Raw genomic sequence first — 21,527 nt, 5'->3', positions numbered from 1 at the left:
ACTATGTGCAAAGCACTATAGGGGAAAACAAAAAAATTCAGTGAGAGGGTGTTACAAAAATAAATATTCTAATTAGGAAACCACCAGAAGAATCAAAAATGGAATTCTTTAATTTAAAAAACAAGCATAGAGAAAAGATGTCATATTTCTTTATTTTCTGGTAATAACTAAAAATTATGCCCTAGTAATAAAAAATATAGCAAGGAACTAGAAATTGAATGGATAACCATCAATTGGGGAATAGCTGAGCAAGTTATGGTATATAACTTATATAATGAAATATTTTTTATTCTATAACAAATGCTGAGTCGGGTGATTTCAGAAAATCCTGGAAAGATTTACATGAACTGATTCTGAGTGAAGTGAGCAGAACCAAGGAACATTACACATAGTAATAATAAGATTATAAGATGATCAACTGTGACAGACTTGACTTTTCTTAACAATAAAGTTATTCAAGGCAATTCCAATAGAAAATGCCATCTGCATCTAGAGAGAGAACTATGGCGAATGAATATGGATCGAAGCATAGTATTTTCACTTTTTTTTGTTAGTTTGCTAGTTTTTTCTTTCTCATTTTTTTCTCTTTCGGTCTATTTTTATTGCACAACATGACAAATATGGAAACATGTTTAAAAGAATTGCACATATTAATCTATATCAAATTGCTTGCTATCTTGGGGAGGGAAAAGGTAAGAGAAAGAAGGAGAAATATTTGGAACATAAAGTCTTACAAAAATGAATGTTGGAAACTATCTTTACGTGTATTTAGAAAAATAAAATACTATTGAAAAATTTTAAAGAAGAATATTACACTAAAATATTATCAGCAAAGAATATATATTTATATGAAACAGCATGGAATACTAAGTACTGGACTTTTAGTCAAATAGACCAGGATTCAAATTCTGTCTCTGACCAGGAACAAGTAAAATACTTTAACCAAAAGCATCTCCCCTAGGATTCATCTAGGTCATAGTTAGGCTTCAATCTGCAATGGCAGATGGAATTCCCACATAAGTTACCCACATTCATGAAATTCAGAGGACTTTCACATATGGTTTTTCAGAATTTTTTTTCCTAGTGGAGTTCATGGATTTTGTCCTGTTCTACTACCTCACCCAGGATTAGAAGTTTTTTATAATTTATATGTTATATAAATTATATATATATATATAATATATATAAATTATAGTTTATAAGTTTATAAAAACTGAATAAACTGATATGGCCTACCATTCTGTTTACTAGATAGCATTTTTTTAAAAATCAGTGACAAAATTTTTTTAAAATCAACTTTTGTTAAGTAATACAAATACAATTAATGAATTAAACTTTTTACAATATTTCTTCTTCACATGAAAAGTCCTACTGTGATGCTTCATGCTCATGTGGAGCTAATCCTGGAAATAGCCTCAGTAGGCTGAACTACTACATACAGCACCAGCTCTGGCAGAACTAACTAAGCTGGGGAGGCTTCACATATAGATGAACTGTAGTTCTTCTGTCTGAACACTGGTCTAACTGCCTTTGAAAATGCTCAACAACAGAAGAAGATATGAGATGACAGGTTTTAGTTTCAGGGTTGGGGTTGTTTTTCTCCAGAGGAGGGAACACCCCATTCTGCCCCACAGATCAAAATCAAGAACTTTTGAATTCTTCCTTTAATAGAAAATACTTCTTTTCTTAATATTTTAATAGAAAATAGCTTCCATTTATTTAATAGTTCACTTTTCCAGTACTTTACATGCAGAAGATGTGGCTAATGATAAGTAACAATTTAAAGTAATCTCTACAGTAACTTGGGTGCAATGCTTTCCTCCCATTTCAATCAAGCATGGTTCATAGAGTGACGGATCTTGCAACAGGATCATCAGAATGCTTGCAGAACACACAATGATACTTTAAATGTCAATTATAGTGTCTAAACACTGTAACTATACTTGAATTATGCAGATCTTGCATTGTGCTCCCTCAGGGGTGAGTGGCCTTTCTGTACTTATCAAAAGAAGAATGTGCACTCACATATCCAGACCCAAGGACCAAGTAAATTATCCTGAGTGAAGAACCAACTTTAGATTTAAAAGGTATTATTTCCCTACTATAAATGAAATCAAAATGGGATCAAACCAATAGGTTCTTGTGGTTCACATTAATTTTTCCCCTCCTTCTCCACAGTTTACTAGTACCTCATAATGGCAAGAACACAAGGAGGAAAGCTTCCGTTTTACAGGACCAATCATCAGACATAGCTGATTACTTCCCTAATATGATTACTGGCAGGCAATATCCTCCTGGTCATTACCACTTAAACGTCTGCTGAGAGTAATCAACATGATATTTTAACAACTCTGATCTGATTGCCAAGGTTCTGATCATATTAAGGGAAGGATTACCTGTGACTAAATCAAAATGAGGAGAAAATAAGGGGATTCTGGAGTGGCTCAAATGAACACATTAAAAACACCATTCTACATAATTTAGTACCTTATGCTTTCCAAACTTTTCATGCAGAAGAGTTCCAACCAACAACCCTGTGACATATGATAGATATTTATTACTTGTAAGAAACTGAGGCCTCAGACAAAGTTAAAGACTTGCCAGGATTATATAACTAATTCAGATGCAGAGATTAAACTATAACCCAAATCTGCTGACTTCCAGTTTAGTCATCTCTCACCTTAACCATATTGTTCAGACACTATGTCCCTGTGAAACCAAAGTAAATTATTTACTAAAAATCTTAAAAGTTGTGTGATCACCACCTTACATGTGGGAGAAACTAATCCTTACAAATGGGTTTAGACTTAACTCCTATTTTTCCCCCCTTTTTATGTAATAACAATCCAAGAATGCTGCAGGACTGACAATACAACTTTTCACCACAACCACCATCCATTTTGGTAAAGACATATACATCCCCAACCAACAAGCCTTACACAATTACTAAGTGTAAACACAGTAACATTTTTTTTCATGCAACATGCAAAGCTTAAATAAAGTAATCTTTCTGGCCCCAAGCATGTGTATATATATATTATATTACACATATATGCAAATACATTTATAGAGTCTAACTGAGCCGAACAGCAGTTGTAATAATAACACATTAATGTTTCCTTACACTGCCAGGTCTAAGATGTGAAAAGAATTACAACTGAGATCTACCATTAGGAAACTAAGCCTGAAATGGGAGGCATACTGACTCATTAAATGAAACAGCCACCTGGATTACCAGAACTATTTACTTTTACATAAAGAAAGAAGTCGAGGAAGAACAGGGTGAAGGGAAGCAGATAAAATCAGTTTATTTAACTCTTACTTTTCTGACAGTGGTTTGTGGTCCAGCAGCGGTAGTTGTACTCATTATTAATGGTTGTCTTTTCACACAATGGCTTCTCTTCCATTGTCCCTGGACAAAGGTCCCCACACTCCTTGGGAGATTTATTTCCCACAATATAGTTGTTAGATACAGCATCCAGAATCAAAGACCAGTCCACAGTGGAGAGGTAACAGAGGTCTGAATTCTTCTCGATTCTGATGGCCCCCCGAGTGATATTCCTAAGGTTATACAGCCCGATCTCTTTGAGATTTGTCATCTCAAAGATCACCAGAGCATAGTTATAAAAAAGGTTTCTCCCTCGGATGACCGTAAGGTTAGGGAAGAGGTCACTAAGGCTCTCCAAGCCTGCCACACGAAAAAGCAGCAAGTAGTCAGTGATGACCGTGAGCTTTGGGAATCGGAAGTTCCTGTAGTCTTCTGCCTTAGAGATCAGTAGAATTCGGAGGTAGCCCTCAATCACCGTGCAGTTTTCTAATCGCTTCAACTCCTGGATTTCATTGCGAATGTCAATGTTTGGCCCACAAACTAGAAGTAAAAAAGAAGAGGGGGAAAAGCATGTCATTTTTTAGTTACAGGAAATATTTTCTCTGAAAACATTACCAACCCTACAATGTGGTCACTCTTCTAAGAAATCCACTTTTTTAAATAAAGAAATAAAAATATAATTATTGACCAACTTTAGCCATGGAACTGAAAACTTACTCTTACTTTCTGAGTCCTTCAACTTAAGTTGGTAGTCAAATACATGCTACATACTTTCAAATAATAACATAATGCACTATTTCTTAAGTAGGAAAAAAACTCAACACCATTGTAAATATTATCAAATATTGCACAATTCCAAGTAACCAACTAGGCCAATAAGTGATCGAAATATCCTAGAAATGGGGTAATTTAAGTGGGGGCTGAAAGTCTGTTATGCTGTATTCTTTTATTAATTAGTTCATACCCTGTCGCCCCATTTTCTCCCTTGGTGCATCTATGGAGGCATGCCCTACATAAATTTATTCAGAATGGATTTTCATAACACCAGGAATACAGTATATACAAATCCCATGGTAAAGGATTAATGGCTATGCCATTCTCCTGATTCCTCATTGCTATAACATTGCTTCTATGAAACTAACTGTCCCTTCAAATGATGCTTTACCTGACATCACATTTTCTCAGATTTAATTATGGACATTAGGTAATGTATACCTATTTTACATCTAACTCAAAACCAGGATCCAAAAATTTTTTTTGAAAAAGGTTATGATGTTTATAGCACATTTGTAGTACTTTTAAGTGAAGAATCAATACCTTTCCTCTTTAACCTTCATACCATCTCTTCTTGGCATTTTGAGAAGTGATACCATCAAAAATTAATACTAAATCTTTTTAGGATTGTAGCTGCTTTCCCCTAATTCAAAGTAAAGCACTTTGTTGCATGCTGTGGTGAATATGGAGAGGTACCCAACTCCCTCTAGGAACTTCCAGTCTAATAAGGGAAATGATAATAACATTTATACAGTGCTTAAGGGGCAGCTGGATAGTAGACAGACCTGGAGTCAGGAGAAATTGAGTTCAAATCCAGTCTCAGACACTTTGCTGTATAATCTTGGGCAAATCATTTAATTTGTTTGGCTGAGTCTCCTCAAGTGTAAATAGGGAGTAATAATAGCACCTATTTCAAAACACTTGTTTGTAAGCTTTGAATTAGATACCATTTGTAAAGTACTTAGTACAATGCCTAGCACATACTAGATACTAATCAAATGTTTTGCAAATCATTCTACATGTTATCTCATTTGACACTCAAGAACTCTGTAAGGTAGGCAAAATGGCTATTATACTCATTTACCAATGTGGAAACTGAGGCTTGGCAAGGTTTTGTGGTTTGCACATACTCATAAAGCTCTTAAGTTTCAAAGATGGGCTTTGAACTCAGATATGTCTTTTCATTCCAAATTTCCTAGCTTTTTCCCACTATCTCATGTTGCTTCTCAATACACAGTTCATAAGTTACTACAATCTAATGATAGTAAATTTAGAAATGGGAGAGATCTTGGAAGTAATCTAATTCAAACCCTTCCTGTTAAAAATTAGGTCAGAAAGATAAAATAACCACACAGATATTGGGTGAAAAGTTATATGAGTGGTAGGGCAGAAAAACCTATGAGAGTTCAAAGGGGACGGGGAAGCAGCTAGAGTGATCAAAGAAGGTCTCTCTCTCTCTCTCTCTCTGTCTCACACACGTGCACACACACACACACACATGAGCACGTGAACTTTTGATTTGGATCTTGAAAAACAAAGAAAGATAACTGGAAAGAAAGGAAATAGAGATGGGGAAGAGCATGAGCAAGACACACAAAGGTGGGGAAGTACTAGGGCATGAGGCTCAAGGAAAGCCAAGGGGTCAGATTGCAGAGAACACAAGTATCAAGTAAGGACTTTGGACTTTTTCTTCAGGAGACAAAGTCAACACATATTCCTGAGTAAGATAACTGAAATCTTTGATACTTTCACTGGTAGAGGAATTAAGTCCCTGTCATAGCCTAGGGGGAGTAACATATGGGGTAAGGTATAAGGACAAATTAGAAGAGGCTGGTTCAGATTTTATTACAGTAGTCCAGGGGTGGGGTGGGGATGAGAGAAAGAAGAGAATCATAATAGGGGGCTGAGTTAAGGCAGTAGCATCTGGGAAAATTGGAAGGATGAATGTGAGTGAAACTGAAGAATCAACAGGTTTTGACAAATATTAGGAGTCAAGAAGAGAGAAGGAATAAAATAAACTAGAATCATAGTAAACTTGAGAGTTTCTGAAAGATCATTTAATTTACCTTATTTTAAAAATGAGAAATCTGAAATATAAAAAAGTTGGGAGTAGAAGTAGATGTAGAAATGAAGTCTTTTGACTGTCAGTCTGATGTTTTATCATTCTACTAAGATTTCAAGCCTTCCTGGTATGTTTATTGAATAACAATCTGCTACTATCTACACAATAAATTGTGTTAAGTACTGAGATACAAAGATTAAAAAAGCAATGAAGTCTCTAGTCTCAAGGAGCTTATATTGGGAGACTAGGAATGGGAGGAAGTGGAGGTGGTGATATATACATAAATATTTATACTAAAAGATAAAAAAATGATAATATGCAAAGGTAAGGTCAGAAAGTAAATAGTCTGCAAATTTCAGGAATGGAAGAATTGCTTCTTGAAGAGTGAGATTAAAGAAGGACATGTCTACTCTGGAGAGGCTGATCATCATGGAGGTGGTGGCACTTACCTGTCTGTCTAGCTCACACTTTCAGGAGTCTATGGACAGAATCAAAGAGATAATGGCAAGGAGACTTTTAAGTATAAGAACCAAATGTCAAAAGTCACCAGAGATCAATTAATGTCTTTAAGAGCAACAGAAGTAGATAAAGCAAGGCATCCACAATAGATAAATCCAGGTCTTTAAATAAAGAATTACATAAACAGGATCAAAGAGAAGGATTATTAAAGTCAGCAGTCTTTGCCAGTATAGTTTCTTCAACTTCTGGTCCCACATGCAACGACTCTAAACAGTCAGTCAAAATGTCATTACTCTAGACAAGAGGCTTCAAAAACTCCACCTACATGCTGCTGAACCAGGTTAAAATGTAAATGGGAAATATTTTGAAAAATAAACAGAGAGAATATTACATTTTAAAACTAAGTCAATATGTGCCCTACAGGGATCCTTCTTATTAGGATTGGTGCCTTTATATCTAATTGATACCCTTGTTCTAAACCAAATAAGTACTTTGTTTTATATTTTCTTAATTCCATAGTCTTATCTGCTATTGCTTCCCCCATAAAATTACCTTGTATTTATCTTGTATATATTTTGTATAAATATGTATGTGTACAAGTTTTCTCCCCTCACAGAATATAAGTTTCTTGAGGGCAGAAATTATTTGATTTATGTCTTTGTAACTCTTGCATCTAGACTACATATATACATGCACATATACAAATAATAGGATATTAATAAATATCATTGATTGATTCTTATGTAACATATTATAGCTGTCTGTGTTGGTATTTAATCTTTTTAGTATATTGTAAATTGTTTAAATGTAGTGATTGTATCTTATCTAACTATATATCTTTCCCAATACCTAGCATGTTGTTTTGTACACAGTAAACACCTAATAAACCTTTCTGATATTTTCTATTCAGAATAATGTTAAAATAGAAAGTCACGCTAGATTAACTTCTTGTTGAGTCATTTCATTTGGGGTTTTCTTGATAAGAATGTTAAAGTGGTTTGCCATTTCCTTCTCTTGTTCATTTTACATATAAGGAAATTGAGGCAAAGAGGGCTAAGTGATCTGACCAGGGTCACATAGCCAATTTGAACTCAGAGATATGAGAATTCTTGACTCCAGGTCTGGTGCTCTATGTACTTTATCTACAATGCTGACTAACTACCCAATGAACTAAATCAATTAGAAGGCTCCAAATGCCAGACCTCCAATGTTATGTTGTTTTTTTTTTCCATGAGGCATCAAGATTTTTGAAGAAGGAACCAAAGAGAAGGTTATTTCTGCAGTGTTAAAATGAATATTCAATGAGGGAAAGAGACAATAAGCAGAGATCATCTAAGAGACTATTAGAATAGACTGAGAATAGAATGATCACAATAAGTACCATAATATCAGTAGGACAAGTACTCAATAGGACTATGATTAGAGGATTAGAGACTTTTTCTGTTAGAATCACAGAATTTCAGAGCTGAAGAAAACTTTGAGATTATCTGGTCCAGTCCTCCTATTCTACTAAGAAACTGAGAGGTTTAATGAAGAAAACAGAGAAGTTTAATGATTTGCTCACAAACACACAGTTCACTACTTAGTTGATAAAACTGGAATTAAATCCCTATATCTCAAGTTCTACCACATCATATTAGCTGTCAAATGAAGTTACTTTTTAAATTCCTATCCAGGCTAAAAGAATTTTTTTGAATCCATTTATTTTAGCATTGAGATCTATCAGGAATATTCAACAGTCACAAAAACAAAACAAAGCAAAATAAAATACCACACATAGCATATTACTTATGCCAGAATACTTATTTATTTTTGTGTCAGATCATGTTGAATCATGTTATAAAGTATTAGGTATCTAAGCCAGTCAATGCATTTGAAATCATTATGTATAGACCATGAAAATCTACTATCTAAGCAGAGAGCCTCAAGATTAATAACTTATTTTCCTGATATTTTACATATAGAACAAAATGCTCACATGGGGAGAAGAATCTTTATTTCATTTCATTCCCTCTCTCCTCTCCAATCCTTCACAACTTACATAAATCTACATTAAAGCAAAACATTAGAGTAGAACTCTTTGTTAAGAGACCACATTATAAAGGTTTAACTGTTGTCTATACAGACTGACAAGAGTAGACTCCAAAATTGACACTTTTTTTCCATTTAAAGAAAGAAAAAACTATCAACTCATTCCCTAAGGGAGGTATGGAGGAGGTTGGAGTGGAAGGAAGAACACAAGGTACAAGAAGCTGAGCCTGACATTCAGTTGGTTTTGGATTCTGTGACACTGTAGGCCTTTAGGGCATTTTGTGACATTGACCAAAAAAAAAAAGGAAAAAAGAAATCTCTGACCATGAGGGATAACTGGCAAACAGAAAGAAAGCAAGGGATATAGCATTTTGCTTGAGAAATCTAATGAAAAGAATCTTTAAAAATGCTTTTGTCATTCAGGGAAAATTGAATATTATGTCTTTCCTATAGTTTTCAAGCAAAAAGAAAAAAATTATACAAATAAGTCAATATATGAAAAGTATTAGAATGCAAAGCCCTCGTTGCCCTTTAAAGAAGGACAGAAGCCCAGGGAAATATGAAAATTGGAAAAGAGGGAAAAAGTTCCACTAAAAGAAATCTGTGACAGATCAATGACCACATACAGTACTCATACTGAACAGTACACATACTCTATACACTGTAGGTTAATAAATAACAGACAACAAAAACAAAAACAGATGGATAAACTCTAGCTAAATTTGACAAGGAGGAAGAGGTAAGATGAGCAAATGGTAGCTTAAGATCACCCCACAAGTTGATGCTGGCCCAGAGATTTACACTGTTTCTTTACTACTGATAATTTTTTAAATCAAAAAACAATTAAGTTGAAAGAAAACAATCACTAGAAAATTCTAAATGATTATGAAGATCAAAGAGCTAGCTTGCTCTTGTCATATCTGAGGAAGGATAAACAATATACACATAAATTATATTTATTTGATTAATAAAGCCATGTGAAAGTACTCATTTAAGAGGCACTGACAGAAAACACTTGGTTGATAACAAGGAGATATAGCTTATCTTGAAGATTCTGGGCCCTAAAGAGTTTAACAGAGGGCTAGGGTCCAGCCATGGGTAATACAAATGCCTTTGAAGAGGTTTAAGGCAGAAAGTGGGCAAGAAAAGGAAAGGTAACTGATAGCTTCCAGGGAAATCCTCCTTCTTGCAAAAAGAAAACTGATGGCTGGGTTTTAAAAAACAGGGGCCAAGATCAGATTCCAATTGTCAGGCCATTCTTAGGGATCTGGGAAGCCAAACGGTTGGAAAGAAGAAGGAAGGGATGCTACCTACAGATGGAGAGATTAAGAGACGAAACCTAGAATAATGAGAATAATGTCTGACATTTGCAAAACAATTTAAAGTTTTCAACATTCACTATATACATTGTAACAACATTTTTGGATTTATATACATTATATCTCATTTGATTCTCACAAGAACTATATAAAATAGGTACCAAAAAGTATTAATCATTTCACAGATGAGAGGCAGATATTAAGTTAATTAATTTAATTAATTAATTGACAAGTCTAATGATTTTTTCTTACTTCCTTAATTTCCTTGTTATTGTTGACAGTACCACTGCTAACATTCTCTCAGTCACCCATTCTCAAGACCTACCTCACAGTCCCATCTCCCTAGCCAAATTGTTGCTGTGTTCGGTCTTGTCTACTCTGATAACATGTTTCATACACTCCCCTTTTTCTACACTGACACTGCCTCCACTCTGCTGTTAAGTCCTCATCCCTTCACATGGGGACTACTACAATAGCCTGCTTTCTAGTCAGTATGTCAGCCACACATCTCCACACTCCAGTCCAACTCTAGGACCAAACATAAAATCATTTGATTCGTTTTTGAAGCCCTGGACTCCCCTACCTTTCCAGTATTCTTATATTTCACATCAAACCCCCACCCCCAATCTGCTATATATTCTGCAATCCAGCAACACTGGCCAACACATCATTATAAACAAAACACTTGAACACCCAACTCCAGGCGTTTTTAATGGCTGTCCCGAGTATATGGGACATTCTTTTCCCCTCATCTCTGCCTCCTGGTTTCCTTGAAATCCAACTAACATTTCACCTTCTTCAGGAAACTTTTCCTGATCCCCCGTTAATTCTTCCTGTGTCTTTTCCCTATTTCCAGTTTATCCTATAATCATTTTGTTTAGACATAGTGTATCCCATGTTGTCTCCCTCATTAGACTATCAACTCTTTAATATCAGGAACTATCATCTGCCTTTCTTTGTGTAGTCCTTGTGCTTAGCAAAATGTTCAGAACACAATAAGCTCTTAATAAATGTTTACTTATCAAATGAAGTTTTGTAACTAACTAATGTGTCAGAGGTAAGATTCAAACCCAAGTTTCTCCTGATTCTTAAGTACAGCATTATTCTACTATAGCTTATAGTCTCTCAAAGATAAAATTACAGAGCAAGAACAGAACAGTAAATAACCCAAGGTGCTGGATTTTAGGCATTTTAGCTTTGTTAGTCAGTTTATGGTTACAGACAGATTATGAAAGGTGTGATTCTAAAACAAGCTTTGATGTACCATCCATGCAGGTTCTGGCAAAAATAGTACTGAATATTAGAATGATCTTAATCAGAAAAGGCATTCTAGAGTTAATAAATCAATTTTAAGTCATATTATAAATTCAATTAAAAAACACTTTAAATAAGTAACTACTATATGCAAAGCATTAAGCTGAGTGCTGGGCTTATAGGGGCAAAAATGGAAGTCCTGACTCTTAAGGAGCCTTTGCCTTTTTTTTTAATGGTCTGAATAGACCCCACCTAACTAACTTACTAAATTATTCTTCAAAAACATGTCATCAGACTAAACATTACAAGAGGCAATTAGCAACAATATTAGATGTGTTATAAATGTGTACTTAGTTAAATATCAATATAACAGGGCCTTAGCATTCAACAAGAATGGAGGGACTGAGGTGAGGTAGAAAGGGAAAGAGGAAGAGGAAGAGGGAAAGAGGGAGAGAGAGGGAAAGAGGGAGAGAGAGAGGGAAAGAGGGAGAGAGAGAGAGGAAGAGGGAGAGAGAGAGGAAGAGGGAGAGAGAGAGGAAGTAGGAGAGGGGGCAAGGGGAGAGAGGGGGAGAGAGGGAGAGAATAAGAGAGAAAGAGAGGGAGATGTGGGGAGTGAGAGAAGGAAAGAGAGAGAGGGGAAATGGAAAGAAGAAAAAGAGGGAGGAGAGAGGTAAAGAGAGAGAGGGGAGGGAGAGAGAGAGGAAGAGAGGGGGAGAGAGGGAGAGAATAAGAGAGAAAGAGAGGGAGATGTGGGGAGTGAGAGAAGGAAAGAGAGAAAGGGGAAATGGAAAGAAGAAAAAGAGGGAGGGGAGAGGTAAAGAGAGAGAGGGGAGGGAGAGAGAGAGGAAGAGGAAGAAAGAGAGGAAGTAGGAGAGGGGGCAAATGGGAGAGAGGGAAGGAGCAAAGGAAGGAGGAAGGAAAGAAGAGAGGAAGGAAAGGAAGGAGAGAGACTTATTAAGCAATTAATATATATTAGCACTATGCTAAGGATACAAAGAAAGATATAAACAGTTAGCTAACATCATAATTTTAATGGAGTGGGGAAGGAAAGGGAACAATAATTTAAATGCTTACTATGTGTTAAACATAAAGAAAGGCAAATGAGTCATTTCCTACTCTCAAGGACCTTCTAGTCTTATAAGAGAGCTCACAGTCTAAGATGTAAACTGTTATGTACAAACAAGCCATAGTTGAGATAAAATGGAAATAATCAACAAAGGGAAGATACTCAAATTATTAAGGAGGATCAAATATCATCAAACAAGATATCTAGTTTCTGATGGCATATGTAAAAAGTCTTGTGAAATCTAAACATACTAGTGAAACGAAAACCAAGGACCTATAATCAAGACATGACCTCAACCAAAAATCCCATAATGAAAAAAGACAAGGGGTTTTGTATATTCAATTTCCATGTCTTTTACACACACAATAACAAAAATTTTTTGGTATGGTAAAATTCATTTCCTATCACTTCTCACTTGTGAATCCTTTATTCTTGTAGACATTTTTCACTATAACCATTATCTATCTCCTTTTATCCCTCACTAGTTCAGAAATCTTACAAGAATTTACCTATCCTCTACAAAAGCAAGAGGAGAAACCAACCAAAACACACAAGGCAGAAGTGAAAAAAAAACAAACAAAACCCCCCCCCAAAAAAAAAACAAAAAAAAAACCAAACAAACAAAAAAAAAAAAAAAAAGGAAAAAGATGTGCCTCTCCTAATAAAAAATATTTTTTTTCTGTCAATCAATAAACATTCATTAAACACATACTATATGCCAGGGACAATGCTAAAGGCGGGGAGACAGAAAGAGACAAAAGACAATCCCTGTCATCAAAGAGTTTATAGTCTAATTTTTCCTATGTATTCAATGATTTTTGTTTTCCCAATTACTATTCAGACAAAATGCCTCTGTATATTCTGGTTCCAGATCATACTGACTGAGAATGCCTAACAAAAACATTCCTGAAAACAAAAATTACAAACACAATTTTAAAAAAATATATGGAAGTCCCATGAAAATGCTCAAAGCTCAAAACTCCACAACTTAATTCAATATAGATATATAGTCTTTTTGCTTTCCTTAGTAAATGAGACTATGTTCACATTTGACCAGTGTCTTTGAATTTCACATGAAGAAACAGAATCAGTCAGCATGTCATTTACCAAGGGCAAAGACCAAAAAATAAGGCTTTACTTATACAGATAACTTCTTTTGGAAATAGAAATTTTAAATTGGGCACAATTCATCAAGTTCTCAATTTTTCTTCCCTGCTAACAGATAATAACCATTCAGTCTTGGAAAGACACATATCCGTAATATGAAATTAGCTTGAGGATGACAGTATATTAATATGAAATAGTTCCAATGAGTAGTAGACTCTAGCACAGAATTCACATAACAATGGTGAAATGTCTACATCCTGTCATGCCAATTAAGATAAGGATATTTGAAAGAGAATCCAAGGACCTGAGGAGACTAATACAAGTCCCTCTGGTCCTTCCACTTAAAATATATGCTGACTAGACGACATGTTACGGAATAAAGGTTTTTAAATTTTTAACACAGTAGTAGATAAACTATTTTCCTAGATTTATGTAAGAACCAATATTTTACTTACTCTCCAAGCATGAAATGGTATTAAAATCCCTTTTCTGATCTTGAAATGTCTTTGTCCAATATCCTTTACAGTTCTTTCTTTTTTAAAATGCCTCCTGAAAGCATTTTATCTTTTCTAATTTAATCACATTTATTTAAAATAGCTGATGATATTTCTAATGAGCATTAAAAATACATGAGAATTTTTGTTTTGGATCAAACACAACCTATTAAACAAAGCTCAGCATTTCCTAAAAAAATTTCAAAGCAGGTTTAGTTACTAAGTATACCAAAATGACCTCAAGATAATATAGTTTCAATAATAAATAAATCTCATGGAAATAAATCTTAGGAATGTAAAAGACTCTAAAGGATCATTCCATCTTACAACAATTTTTTACTAGGTAAAAACACAACTCACGCTAGCAACCATAACATAGCACATGTTTTTGTAAAGGTGAAAACCTTCAAATACTATCATTTATGTGACAAAGAAAGGGGGGACAATGAATTATTGTGGTAGAGAATGAAAGTATACAGTTAAACAAGCTATATTTATATAAATTAAGTTTGATTTGGAAGACTATAAATGCTCAGATTTTTCTCATAATTAGATTAAGGATTAAATCTCAGCCCAAAATACTGTCCACAATCCAAGATATATGCAGTTGTGTGTATATGCATGTAAAAATATGTATGTGTACACTCACATATTAATATATATATATATATATATATATATATATGCAAATATACACCAATAGGGCAGAAAGAAATATCTAGTCCATCACATCTCTGTCTGAGAGTATCATTCTTCATCATCAGATCACTGGAACCATAGTTGATCTTTAATTGATCAAGTCCTTCAAAATTTTTTTTCTTCACTGTAGTGTTCTTTAAGTATTCTCCTGGTTCTGCTTACTTCATTGCAACGTTTAATATTAGTCTTCTAAAGTTCTCGGAAACTGTCCCTTCCATTACATAATTTTTGTTCTTACCCTAATTATGGCAATTCCAATTTCCTAACTGGAAATTAGGACAATAGCTTATCTTTCCTTTTCCCTCAGATTTCCCCTTTTTTTTTTTGCTGATTTCAAAACAGCTTTGTAGCTTACACTACATTTTTAAAAAGTTTTCACATCTATTATCTCATGTGATTCCCTTTAACAAACAACCATGACTGGATATTCTCTTGAGACATGCTGCTCCCACACTTTCAAATCCATTCCTTTCCCCAAGGAAACATTCTCCCTCATCTTCACCTACTAACAAAAACAGCTGAGAGTCTGGAGTCCCAAGTCCATTCCTCATTCTTCACTGATTTATTCTAAGCTTTCTACATAAGTCACTTATTCCTTTCATACACAGAACTTCTTTGGTGGTAAAACAAAAACTACAATGTAAAGTAACAGAGCGATGAAATCTGCTGAAATTATTTACTGTCTTCTTCTGTGCTGGGAACTCCAAAGGGGTCCTCAAGACCCTTTCAGGGTGATGGCAGGGTGGCATTTGAACTTCTAATACAGAATACATCACCATGGTCCCCAAAATTAAGAGGGTTAAGGACACTGGTAGAAGGCATCCATCCAACAGGAGATCCAAATGTCTTTCTTGTTTCCTACAGAAAGCTTTTTTTACCCAACTGATTCAATTCCATTCAATCTTTCAGTTTTAACCAGTGCTGCAGAACTACCCTACCATCAAATATAGAGTTATCATTGCCAAACTGAAGGGATGGTCCATGATGATAAGCCCCTAAGTTCTATGACCAAGGGGAGCCCCTACACCTCAGAAAACCAAGCATCAACTAACTACTCAGTAACCACAAAGCTGAGGTAACTTTTACCAAAGATTTATAGCCAACAAAGGCTAGATAGAGTGTGATGAAATTTCTGCATTGTTAAAAACATGCAAAATGGGAAGTGAGAAAAGGCAAAACCTTTTTCACTGGTTTCTTTATTTTACTCAAAAGTGAACACTGTGCAAATTCATTGCAGGATAAGGAGAATGGGGGATGGGGAGAACACTGTGGTGCACAGAGGGGTAAGAAGGTACAGCTGGTGCCTTGCACAATTTGAAAAGGGTTCTTTGGGGAACATTAAGTATTGCAGGGCTGCCCACAGGAAATAGCTTCCTCAGAGGACCGAATACACTGACCAAGCTGCTACTATTGTAGTAAGTAACCTGAGTCCTCAGACCCTCTCCAAGGAGTACACAGATTGAGGGGAAGGGGTGGCCTAAGAATTTGAAAGGGAAAAAGGTTACACCCTTATTTTTACTGACTTCTAAAAGAAACATTTCCTCCAATTATTTAAAAACATTATTCAAAGAAATGAATCCATAGAGGCTTCCCACCACTGCCTAACGGGTTTCTATAACATCAATAAAATTAGGAAGTCCTGTACTAGAGTATTTGGAGAAACCAGATAATGGAGAAGGGAGGAGGGTATCATGAATCAAAATAGTCCTACAAGCAAAACATGCTATCTGTAAGTGTAATAAGGGAATGGTTGTCAAAAGTCAGTCAAAAAGCATTTAAGTGTCTGCAAGGATGGCTCAGTGTTGCAACTGGGTGAGCACTGAGCCTGGGGTCAAGAGGACTCATCTTCAAGAGTTCAAAGCCAGCCTCAAACACATACTAACCATGTGATTCTGGGCAAATCACTTCACCCCATCTGCCTTAGCTTCCCCATCTATAAAATGAGCTGGAGGAGAAAATGATAAACCACTCCATTACCCTTGCCAAGAAACCCCCAAAAGGGATCCTGAAGAGTCAGGCACAAATTAACAATCACAGTAACAACTTTTGGCTCCAAATCGAATAACATTTCTCTGACTCTCTGAATTTAAATAGATTTAGTGATGATGTTTCCCTTTTCTGTCCTATCCTAGCCCTTTTGCCTTGAGATTTCCTCCAACACCATAGATGAACCAGCCATCCTTTGTTCCATCCTAGGCAGAACCAAGAGAAGCAGGCAAAGAAATAATTCAACTTCTAGTTTTTGTTCACTGCCCAGAAAGAGAAGAAATTACACAAAGATCAATCTAACCACAAATACTGTTTCTGGCCATGCTGTGTTTTCTTTAGACTATGTATACATGCACACAAATTTAGGATTACCAATCTTCAACATAAAGAAGATAAAATGTCATTTTCTATCAAGTTTATATTAAATCTTATATCAGTCTTTATCTCCAGAAACTGTTACATAGTTTTCCTTCCAGGTAGGGATACATGTAGAGCTCAACTCCAATACTATTAGAATATTTCCACTGGGGCATCGTTAAAACTTGTCATGTCCTTAACTCACCCATTGTTTTCTTGCTTAATGCAGAAGCCTTTGCATAAAATAAAAATCACTAAATTAGTAACTACCACATGACCAAACCAAAATTATTTCACAATGGTGAAATGACACTTGTCTTTCCACCAATTAAGAGTATTTAGTTTTTTTTTCTTGGGGGTTTATATCAGGTCAATTTGAAATTCTCAAGTGAGCCTTTAAAGAACTGAAAAGACTCCTGATTTTGTCAGCAAAGCAGTTTCTCTTTTTTATGCTCATGATTTCTTTTGTTTAAGCCTCCACAGCTTACACAGCTACCACCCTAATTCAATCTCTCATCACCTCTTGCCTGAATTGGTCTCTCTGCCTTAAAGTCACTCCAATCCATTTTCCACGCTGTTGTCAAAGTGATTTTTCCTTAGTGCAGGTCACTCCCCTATTCAAAGTCCAGTAGCTCCTTATTTATCTCTCAGAACAAGTTTCAGCTCCTCTGTCTTCAGTCCTTTCCTGCCAAATTGACCCCCTTTCTGTGCCTCTGTATCCCATTGCTATGTCATTTTCATTGAGTCTCTGTTGCCTGGAATGCCCTCCCTCTTCATTTTCACCAATCTTCATTCAAGGTTCAATCCAAACACCACCTGAAACCTTTCCTAATGTATCCAGCTGCTCATGCCTTTTGCTCAAAATTATATCCCTTTATATATGTGTGTATATATACACAGGTACATATGTACATAATTCCTAGACACACACATATATGTATGCATGCATATCAGCCTCCCCTCAGCTACTAGAACATAAGAGGTACTTTAGAAATACTTCTTAATTGATTGGTTTGGATTAATTTTCTTTTAATGAGAGTTGAGGAGAAAGCTGGCTGTAAAAATAATGAAAATAATAATTAATAATAACTTTTATATAGTGCCTACTGTGAGTTAAGCACTGTGCTAAGTACTTAACAAATACCTCATTTGATCTTCACAATAAACCAGGTAGGTGCTATTATTATACCCATTTTGCAGATGAGGAAACTGGGGCAAACAGGGTTATAAAGCCACTAAATATCTTAGAAAAGATTTGAACTCAAGTCCTCTTTATTTCAGACCAATCAATCTATCCTGTATACCACTTAGCTGTCCCTTACCAGTAGGGGAAAGACAGGGAAGGCCCAACTGAAATACAGAAGACTATTCTACTTCTACCTCTAAACTACAAAATTGTAGAATTCCTCTGTTCAACTCCCAAGCATTTATTAAGTGCCTACTACGTGCTAAGCACTGGCCTAAAGTAGGCACTTAATAAGTGTCTGATTATTAAGTGATAGGAAAAGAACGTTTTTAAGTATTTTAACTACCTATTAGTTCTGAAGATGAAGAGAGGAAATAAATTAATATGCCCCAGGATGGATGGTAGGCACATTAGAGTCTGGCCAGACCTTTTTTGTAAACTTTGTTGTAGTTTGATCATTCAGACCTGTCTGACTCTTCATGATCTCATGAGCCAATTATCTATGGGATATTTTGGGCAAAGATTCTGGAGTAATTTGTCATTTCCTTCTCTAGTTTTATGTCAGCAGGAGTTAAGTGACATTCCTAGGTTCACATAGCCATTAAAAATCTGAGGTCAGATTTGAATTCTGGTCTTGCTGACTCTGGGCCCAATGATCTATCCACTATACCATCTAACAGTCTTTTCTAACCTTAAGGAAATATAAAGGGAATTGTGGAGCAGCAGTTTGATGGTTAGGCGGGCTGAGGTTCCATTATGAGAAGCCTAACATGTAATTTTTTAGGCACTTCACAAAACCTGATATACACACAAGGACAAACAAATAAATAGATCTCTAGGTCACTCTGGCTGATTCAGAGAACATGTCAAAAATTTAGACTGCATTGAGTAAAAGCAGTCCCACTTAAGACACCCCATATATATAACACAGCAGTCTCTAGTTTAGCATCTAAACTTTCTTATGACATACTTGTAAGTAAACTCTATTGAAATGAGCTTCAAAAACTGAATTATATACCATAACAAAAAGCTTAGAACAATTAAGATGATAAGCACTGAATACACAAAAGCAATTAAGTACAATGGATTAACATCAAAGGAATCTTTAAGTTTAATGGCATGGGAAGTTTCTAAATAAGTAGAGGTCAGGGATCAGATTTGTCACTGTGAAAAAGACAAACAAGATCTGATCAGAGAGAACCATCCTAAATTAGCCTTGAAGGACAGAAGGGATGAGTTAATAAGTCTCTTCCATTTCTGAAACTTAGACTAAAATGAATTCAGCTGTGAAGAATTCTACCCTTGACAGGACACACAGAAAAGATTATCGTTCTACCAGTGAACAAACAAATCTTCACCCTGTGGGGAATGTGCAGTGCTCTGACGGTCTTACAAGGTAAGCATGCCTTTGTTGCCACTGTATTGGGAAAAGGAACAGAACTAGGAGAACAACTGACTGTTGTTTATCAAGTACACTGCATACTGCAGATTTAAGGCAGACAGTGCTGGACAGCAGCCAGATTCAGTAGCGATTTGGACCAAATTTTTCCTAGGGACCTGCCACAAAACAAAGCTGAAAACACATGATTAAAACGAAGTGACTCTGCAGGAACTAAATATCTCAACCAAATCCTAAAACCCCTACAAAAGAGCATAAGACATCTTCTCATTCCCCACACATGACCACAAGTGCCACAACCATACCTTATGGTTCATGTGGACAGCTTCTTAGGCCAGGGATAATGAAGTCACCATTTTATCCTGCGTTCTTCTCTACTGAACAGCAAGCAGCTACCAGTAAGAATAGAGAAGCTAGGAAGGGAAATTCCCCAAGGATGAACAAATAGCAGGTCTAAGAGTGAATGGGAAAGGAGGTGATCTTCTGTTCACTCCTCTGGCAGAGGATACTCCTTGGGATAATAAGTTCATCCCTTAGAATGGCTCAACCCCTATATCTGAATTTGAGGCTAAGCAATAGAATAGTGGAGAGTAGTAGGGCCTTAATTTGATAAAACTGTATAAACCAAAATTACTCTCTTCTCCACAATCCCACAACTCTTTCAATAGGTGGCCAGTAATCCAGGCTATTTAAATTTCCTATTGTGGTATCTTAGCCAGCTCTAAACTCCCCAGCTCTATTACACTACTCATCCCTTCAAAATTCTACTCAAAGATTTATTAAGCTACTACTGAATGCAGAGTTCTACGCTAAACACTAAGCAATACAAAGATAAAAATGTATCAAGGATCTTACATTGGACAACAAAGTAAAAAGTGATTTGAGAAAAAAGATAACATTAACAAGGAGGAATCAAGTAAAGTTCAGAGTGAAAATGGCATCTATGTAGATCATTTCAGAAAATAAACATTAAAAGACAGAAATGAAGCAAGTGAAGTCTATGAGTGCATAGACAACAAAGCAAGAGATGGGGATAGTTTGGGGGATAACTAGTAGTCCAGTCTACCTTGGAGTGTTTAAAGTGAAATAATGAGAAAGAGAGATGTTGGATTTGCAGTGGAGGATAAACAGCTAACATTTATATTGCATTTCAAGATGACTAAAGAATTGTACAGATTATCTCATTTGATCTGCACAGCAATCTTGTTAAAATTTTTATCTACTAAAGACTAAAACTAAATCAGGAAACTCAAAAGTGCAGTGACCTGTCTGCAATCACAGAGCTAGCAAGTTTTTAAAGCAGATTCCTATTTTAGATCCCCTCCTAGCTTCAAGGTTAGAACTATTAACATCTCATCTTCCCTCTATTAACCTTGCAAATTCCTAATTTCATTTTAATAGATTTCATCTAGGAGAGAAATAAAAACAGTCTATTTAACAATTTGTAATAAATATGAATGGATGATTAAAAATCCCTTAATATTTTTAGGGGCTTTTGGAATTTTCAGATTCATTAAGCCAGATGAGTCCAAGATCAATAGAACTTTTAAGTCTATAATAGTGGTAAAATAGGGCTAATCTAGCTTTACCACTACTCTACCCCCCCACATACTCACACATTCTCTCTCTCTCTTTCTCTCTCTCCTCCCCTCTTCTCCCCCGTCTGCCAGACTCCCCCCACCATCTGTCTTTATCTCCATCTCTCTCCCCGTCTATGTCTGTCTGTCTGTCTCTCTCTCCCTCCTTTCTTCCCTTTCTTCTCTTTCTCCCTCTCCTTCCCTCTCCTCCCTCTCAGGAAAAGGAGGCCAAGGTTAGATTCTGCACTTGCAGTGGTCCTCAAACTTTTTAAATAGGGGGCCAGTTCACTGTCCCTCAGACTGTTGGAGGGCTGGACTATAGTAAAAACAAAAACTCACACTGTTTCTGCCCCTCAGCCCATTTGACATAACCCGGCGGCTGCATAAATGTCCTCAGTGGGCCGCATCTGGCCTGTGGGCCATAGT

The 21,527-nt window shown here is 35.9% G+C and overlaps 1 protein-coding gene across 1 annotated transcript in view; it reads right to left on the bottom strand.

Annotated features, from left to right (window-relative positions):
• Positions 1-21,527, bottom strand: part of IGF1R (insulin like growth factor 1 receptor) — a 375,287-nt gene that overhangs the window by 294,628 nt on the left and 59,132 nt on the right. The window contains exon 3 of the mRNA XM_074295044.1: positions 3,323-3,868. Coding sequence (XP_074151145.1) covers positions 3,323-3,868 — 546 coding nt within the window. The remainder of the gene's footprint in view (positions 1-3,322; positions 3,869-21,527) is intronic.

Source organism: Sminthopsis crassicaudata, chromosome 2 (assembly GCF_048593235.1).
Source record: "Sminthopsis crassicaudata isolate SCR6 chromosome 2, ASM4859323v1, whole genome shotgun sequence".
Lineage (NCBI taxonomy): Eukaryota > Metazoa > Chordata > Mammalia > Dasyuromorphia > Dasyuridae > Sminthopsis > Sminthopsis crassicaudata.
This window is presented reverse-complemented; position numbering and strand designations above follow the sequence as displayed.